This window comes from Octodon degus, unplaced genomic scaffold (assembly GCF_000260255.1).
Source record: "Octodon degus isolate 3935 unplaced genomic scaffold, OctDeg1.0 scaffold00196, whole genome shotgun sequence".
Lineage (NCBI taxonomy): Eukaryota > Metazoa > Chordata > Mammalia > Rodentia > Octodontidae > Octodon > Octodon degus.
In genome coordinates this window covers 3615091-3622785 of record NW_004524772.1, presented here as the reverse complement: position 1 = coordinate 3622785, position 7695 = coordinate 3615091, and the positions used below count along the sequence as shown (strand labels likewise).

Here is a 7695-nt window from a genome sequence, read left to right as displayed (position 1 = left end):
AAAATAGCTACCCTATGAATATTTGAATGAGTGACATAGATACCCTAACTATTTGAATAAATAAACTATAAGATAACATTTATAGGATGAATATCATAAATGTCTTGTGGTTATATTTCAGAATATATTATTCATAAAGATAAAAATACATTATTTAAAATGTTCTTCACTGCTTGTCTTATAGGTAAATATTACAGAATTTTAAGTCCATAATTTTTTATCAATCATTAATTCTGACCTCATCCTTTTATTGGGAAGGTACTGGAGTGAAAAGAAATAAGGGTGCTGTGAACCCTAAACTTACAGCAAACATCAACAATAGTGATTTCTACTTGTGCTTGTTATCTTGCAGCTTTTAACCGTATGGACAATGCTAAGGCTTGTTAGAACATTTATATTCTATAATACTTCTTTACAACTGCCAAGACGAAAAGGTTTTTACTAATCTTTTGCTTTAGAAATATATATTTCATTCTTATTATTTTCCATGACACTAAATTTTCAAAACTCACTAAGACTTGAAAGGGGTTTGAAATGGTTGCATAATAATAAAGCAATAAAAACTGTTGCATACAGTGTTTTGTGACATTTCAATTATGTTCATTCTTTTTTTCAAACATTTTTATGGTACTGTTTCATACAGCCCTCTGAAGAGCAGAGGCAGGGTGATACAGCGTGCATCTGCAGGCAACCCTGCTCCCGTGCCCAGGAGCATGTTGGGATACTCAGAGCTGGGGCTGAGGGAACTCCAGGGGGAGCACTGCTGCCTTCGTTGCATCGCACACACAAAATCCTTCTGAAATTTAAAATTCCTAGCTATGTAAACACAGTTGTGAAATAATCAACCAGAGACCACATCTGTGCTTTAAAAGGGTTCTGTGAATGAAAGCAGCCAATAGAAGGTTGTTTCTCTGGTGAGTTTAAAATGCATATAAGACAGCATTGATTGTTTTAACAAATTTCCAACCAGTGTTTTAACTGTAGCATTTATTAAACTATGATCAAACTTCTGTGAAATTTTAGCGCCTCCAATTAAACATGAAAAATCTTGAATATGCATTACGTGAAATATATCTGGATGGCAGGAAATAGCAATGTATGGCTCAGGAAACTTCCCTGTGTTCTTATGTCTATATTGTTTATAGAGCTTGACACAAACCTCACTGAGGGGAAGGAAATTCCTCGTGAGCCAAGTATCCATTTCTGTATCAAGCAGAAAGTTCCTATGTTCAGTGGAGGCCTCATGCAGATTCAGATCTGGAAGAAAGAGAGTAGTCTTCTAACGTACAACAGTTTTAATTCATATCTAATTTATATCTACCTACTAGTTTTACTATTCTATCACTTACTCCAGTCCTCATGCAAGATAAAAACTTGCTCATTTTAAATCTATGTATTATTATATTCTATTGTTTTATTCTGTTTTTCAGACTCTATTTTCTGTGATTCCTGATCAAGCAATGCAAATGTGCTGCGATGGTGACATAAACTATTGACTGAGACTGGGAAAGCAAGCCAAAACATCATCTTTTCATTTACCTACTTATGGTGTGTCTATTGGAATACTCAAGAAAACATATATACAGCATGAGTTTTATCATGAAGCTTCACAGACACTTTCAAAGGACAGTGATCCTGCTTGCCACTTTTTGTATGGTGAGCATTATTATTTCTGCCTACTATCTGTACAGTGGCTACAAACAGGACAATGAACTCTCCGAGATGGCTTCAGAAGTAGACTGCAGTGACCTCCACCATCTACCTTACCGGCTAATGGAAGTGAAGACAACAAAGCTCTTTGATGCCTCAAGGACAGATCCAGTAGTCCTAGTGTTTGTAGAAAGCCAGTATTCATCCCTTGGTCAAGACATAATTATGATTCTAGAATCAAGCAGATTCCAATATCACATTGAAATTGCTCCCGGAAAAGGAGATCTCCCAGCACTGATAGACAAAACTAAAGGCAAATATATTCTCATTATTTATGAGAATATTTTAAAGTATATTAACATGGACTCTTGGAACCGAAGCCTTCTAGATAAATATTGTGTAGAATATGGTGTCGGTGTCATTGGATTCCACAAAACCAGTGAGAAGAGCCTACAGAGCTTTCAGTTAAAAGGGTTCCCTTTTTCCATATATGGAAACCTTGCAGTAAGAGATTGTTGTATTAATCCTCATTCTCCATTGCTTCGTGTGACTAAGTCTTCTAAACTTGAAAAAGGTTCTTTACCTGGAACTGACTGGACGGTCTTTCAAATTAATCACTCAGCCTACCAACCAGTAATATTTGCCAAAGTAAAGACTCCAGAAAACTTTTCCCCTCCCATCTCTAAAGGTGCTTTTTACGCCACTATCATACATGACCTGGGCCTTCATGATGGAATTCAGCGAGTTCTCTTTGGCAACAACTTGAACTTCTGGCTTCACAAGCTCATCTTCGTAGATGCCATCTCATTTTTGTCAAGGAAGAGACTGACACTGTCCTTGGACAGGTACATCCTCGTGGACATTGATGACATATTCGTAGGGAAGGAGGGAACCAGGATGAACACTAATGATGTTAAGGTAAGGCTCTCTGAGTTTCAAACTTTCAAATTAGCTCATCTCTTGGGAGGATTGAGAACTATCCTGATTTGTTATTGGACTAAGCAATTTTCCAGGTCATAGGACTTTTATTTTATAGAAAACATTTAGGACAAACTAGGGTGATTAGCTACTTTGTCTATCATGGTAAATCACCTAAGTAGATAGTATATTTCCCTCTTAGTCAAGAGAAATAAAGACTGTTCTAAAAGAATGGGTGTCAAACAGTTCTGAAGTCCATGTGGTTTCCTATATGTGCTTATAACTATAGAGTTGGAATCACTTGAGTTAATTGCTAAAAACTGCATACAGTAGGAAATAATTAGTTAATTTAAACATAAAATCAAAGTAAAAATTTTTGCTAAAATACCCTCAAAAAATTTTTGAATTTTAATTCTCCTAAGAATAAATTCAATTAATTTTGAAAGTTAAATATGAAAGTTATTTTCCCTTATATTTTTGAAACTTTAAGAAATATAAAGGGTTATGACTATACAACCATACCTATTTTCATATGAATGTGAAGATTTGTTTTGATTTCAGTGAATACTTCTGGTACATATTTTGAAGTCTATGTGGTGCATTTAAATTACATTATTTTTTATTTTATAATTTTTTCCATTAAGCAGCAAATTTATTTTAAAATAATCCACTATTATTATTATAAATTAATTCTGTTACATAAACAGCTAGTTTAATATTAATGAAAGTAGGCTGGCCAAATAGCTCAGTGGACTAAAGCACCTGCTTAGGCAGAGTGCAGCAGCTGGGGTTCGACACCCTGTGTGCTGTGCCAGCCCCGCCCCCAGGGGGTCCCATGAGATGGCCATTGAGACTGGGTGTGGTGGCATGCATCTGTAATCCCAGAACTTGGACAGCTGAAAACAGGAAGATCTCTACAAATCCAATCTGTGTAGTGAGACCCTGTAGACACTGCACTAAATACAAAAAAAAAAAAAAAATTAATGGAAGTAAAAGTTAAAATTATCTATATTCATCTTAGTTTCCCATTCAAAATGCTATAGAATTCTATATCTATTATGCTGCATATTGATTTCCCATAGAAGTGAAGACTTCTGATAAGTAAGTTTTTACTCTGCATAACTTGTAGAACTAACTCAAATGTAAAAAAAATATATATATGTTGAAGACTGTATCTCTTTTTTCTAGCTATTAGATGTCTGGCAAACACTAGTAATATTCATCACATTAGTTAGAATAGCAAGATGACTTACTGTTACTATAAGAGAGTGCCAAGTTGAAATAGAAGGAAAAAGCCTTCCCATATTCTTGATATGATTTTATCTCAATAGAAATTAGTTAGTAAAATATGATACTTAAATTTCCATAAAGTTTCTGTAATTTCCTGTGTGTGTGTGTGTGTGTGTGTGTGTGTGTGTGTGTGTGTCTGTGTCTGTGTGTCTGTGTGTGGATTTGAACTCAGGACCTCATGCTTGCCACACAGGCACTTGTGTCACTAAGCTATATTCCTGGCCTTATAATTTACTTTTTAATATACAGCTAAGTGAAAGCCCACCTGGTAGCTTAAGCATTTATTATGTGCTTGAACATTACAAATAATATATAATTCTCCTTCCAATTTTTCCATTTCAAGTTACTGTGATGAAAAATCATATATATTTATATACATACACAGTATATGATGTAAAATTTTAACTTCTTAAAATCTATCATTATGGCAATTTAAAATATGCTACATAAATCTCTGAATTTTGCTTATGACTCCCTGTATTCCCAGATATTATATACAAAATATAAGGAGTCTTTTGTGCTCCAAAGATTAAGTAACTTTTAGAAATAAAAATACTAAAGGCTTGCTGAACACACTGAATAATTTAACATGTATGCATTATGAATTGATCATATTAATATAGAAAGATATTTTCTGAACTACCTAAAGGCTTTATAAACATGTTTTAAATTACTTTGAGTTTTGAACGTGCTTCTAAATCGCATATTTGATTGTGTCTCAAGCTGCTAATTCATTGCAGGCTGTTGTGTAAGAATGTAAGCATTGACTCATTCATTCTGTGCCTAGTTACCAAGTTTGAACCTCTAATTTGTTCAGTTTTACTTCACAAATAATTTTATATTGTCCTCTCTTTTCAATTTGTACTCCCATTTCCTAGAAACTGTCTTTCGTCTGAATCACTGACAAGCCCCGAAGTCATCACCTCCCCCTAGGCTGGCCTTTGGATTCTTTTCTACATACTTGATAGTTTCTAGAAGCATGCCACAGCATTTCCCACAGCACTTACGTGAGACCATGTGGCCATGATTGTATTTATTATGTTGAGAGCTGTCGACATAACTCTTCTGAAAACACACAGATAAGATCACATGGACCAATCCTTCTGGGAGAAGAGACAGGAGGAAGTGCAGCCATGGGACAGCGGCATGTGCTGCGTATCTATCCGGACAGTAGTTAGCATGGCCATATCACACATTGGCCACCGAGGAAGTGTAGAGACACAGAAAGGAAACACTTCTCCCTTCTTAACAAAGTATCAGTTTTATGGAGGAGACAAACCGGTGGATAGCTCTCAACATAGTAAATACAATCATGGCCACATAGTCTCACAAGTGCTGTGGGAAATGCTGTGGTGTGCTTCGAGAAACTATCAAGTATGTAGAAAAGAATCCAAAGGCCAGCCTAGGGTGCGGTGATGACTTCGGGGCTTGTCAGTGATTCAGACAAAAGACAGATTCGAGGAAATGGGAGCACAAATTGAAAAGAGAGGCCAATATAAAATTATTTGTGAAGTAAAGCTGAACAAATTAGTAATTGTTTAAGTGGACATAAAAGAGAATAGGACAAGCATGGCATTAGAGTTTTGAGCGTAGGTGAATAATTCCTGAATATATAAACAGTTGAAAGAAAGGGTTCATAGCAAAGGTCATTGCAGGTCATAACAAATATTCCCATGTTATTAAACTGCATACAGAACATACAGATATTTCACAGGTGTGTAGTTCACAAGAAAGAGAAGTCTAGAAATGAAGTATAAATTTAAAAGTCATCATCCTATGGGGACTGTCTCATAACATGAGAATGTGGGAGATCTTCTGAGGAAAGGATTTATAGAGTAATAAGAGAAGATGATCAAGTGTAGAACCTAGAGGAAAATCATCTTTCAAAATGTAAGTGGTGGAAGACAGCCCACAAATAAGAATTTAAAAGAATGGCCAGACCAGGAAGCAGTGTTTCCATAAATGCCTCAGGAGTAAAGCCTTTAGGTAGCTGTGACCAGTAGCCCAGAACCCACTAGCAGCATCCACTGGTGCAGACCGGTAAGTGTCTGTAGGGAAAAAAACTGAAAGTTTTTGATGATTCTACAAAGCCCCCTGGGTACAGAGCAATAGAGGTAGAATCCCAGTTGCACTGAGTCCAGGGTTAAACCAAAGGGCCAAGCAGGGGAGAGAAAGTAGAGTACTCACTGGAAACATTCTGATGTGGAGAAGAGAAGTTTGACAGTGGCTAGAGGGTACACCGGTGTTAGGGCAATCAACAATCCAAATTTTCCCAGGAATGAAGCTTAAAGAGTCCCCAAATGAGTTATGAGTGGCTTCACTAAAGAAAGAGAAAGAGTTTCAAAGATAATGAGATCTAAGAAGAGGTCAATGACTTTGGTGATTAAAATGCATTATTAATAGAAACATTTTGATTGAGGTCCTTTTAATTGTTACTATTTATAATTGAACTAATATTTTCTGTATTTTAAGTGTTATAACTATTGAAAACAGTATAAGAAAAATTGAAGGTCATGGATTGTTACATGTAAAATGAGCAAGATTGCATAAGATAAATTTTAACTATTAATTACCATGAGTTTTCTTTTCCTTATATGCAACATAAAATGTGTCCTCATTTAATGGGATCATTAGAATCAGCAATACAATATCAACTTCACCTGCATATCTAGCCGTTGAATAATGCAAGATTATTTTAAAGAGCATTAGAGTTACAAAAGAAGACATGCCTTCGTATAAAACGTATGACTTTTTGTAATGCGAAAAAAGCAAAACATAAAAGCAGTCCTAGGGTGATGTCTTCATTAGTCTATCAGTATGTAAATAACAAGTCATAGCCCTTTAAAAGGAAAAAAAAAAAAAGATTGTTCATTAATGGTGAACCTTTTACAACTTTCATTGATACAGTCAGTATCAATGAAATGCTGTGTATGTGTGCCATAACTTCGCACCACTGGTTTGGACAATTACATTATTATTCAAAACAAGCAGGCCTAAGTAAGCCATAGAGATATATGCGGAGGGCACCTTGTGTATGCTTCCCTGCACTGTGGAACTGGTTCTGTGATGTCAGAAAATTAGTTCCTTGTGCTCATTAACTATCGAAGTTCCTAAGACTAGGGCTGGCCAGATAGCTCATGGGACTAAAGGGCCTGCTTAGGCAGGCTCAGGGACAGATTCCTGGCATGCTATGCCAGCCCTGCCCCTGGGGCACGCTGAGACAGTGACTGAGATTGGGCATGGTGGCGCAGGCCTATAATCCCAGCTCTTGGGAGGCTGAAAACAAGAGGATCACTGAGTCCCATCTGTGTAGTGAAACCCTGAGACCCTGTACTAAAATACATTTTTAAAAAAAATACCTAATACTGAGCCTATTGAATGGTCTCTGGAAAGGGAAAATTATGTTTCTATCAATCATTAAAACATTTTAGTGTCACACGAAAGCACAGCATGACCCAAAAAGTGTGAAGAACTGTGTTCCCTGTTAGAAGCATTAGTTCACTCATTTGGTCTCCCTGTCCTCCCTTTTGCACTGCTAGAGTTTGAACTTTGTGTCCAAAGTGTGTGCTCAGCCACTCCCGAGCCACTGCCCTTGGACTTGAAGCAACTCAGGGCATATGTGTCATGAGACAGATGTAATGTTGAATGGGAAGGTCTTGTAGGGTTTTCCTGGACTTTCTGAGGTGAATCCCCTCCTTGTGTGTCTCTCTCTCCATTTCTTTTGTAATAGGTAACATCCCCTGTGTAACTTTGATAAACTTCCTGACACCTATCAGAAAAGGAACCAACCTAGTCTCACCTGACACACTCTATCTCTTTCTGGAAGTTTTCAACAGT

General features: G+C 36.6%; 1 protein-coding gene across 2 annotated transcripts in view; it reads left to right on the top strand.

Moving 5' to 3' along the window:
• Ndst3 (N-deacetylase and N-sulfotransferase 3) overlaps nucleotides 1-7695 on the top strand; it is a 191109-nt gene that overhangs the window by 10945 nt on the left and 172469 nt on the right. The window contains exon 2 of one of the 2 annotated variants that reach the window (XM_004644255.2): nucleotides 1431-2568. In XM_004644255.2, the coding sequence (XP_004644312.1) occupies nucleotides 1546-2568 (1023 nt within the window). In that variant the 5' untranslated portion in view covers nucleotides 1431-1545. Of the gene's footprint in view, nucleotides 1-1399; nucleotides 2569-7695 lie in introns of those variants that run through there. The other variant, XM_012517591.1, reaches the window with a different exon arrangement.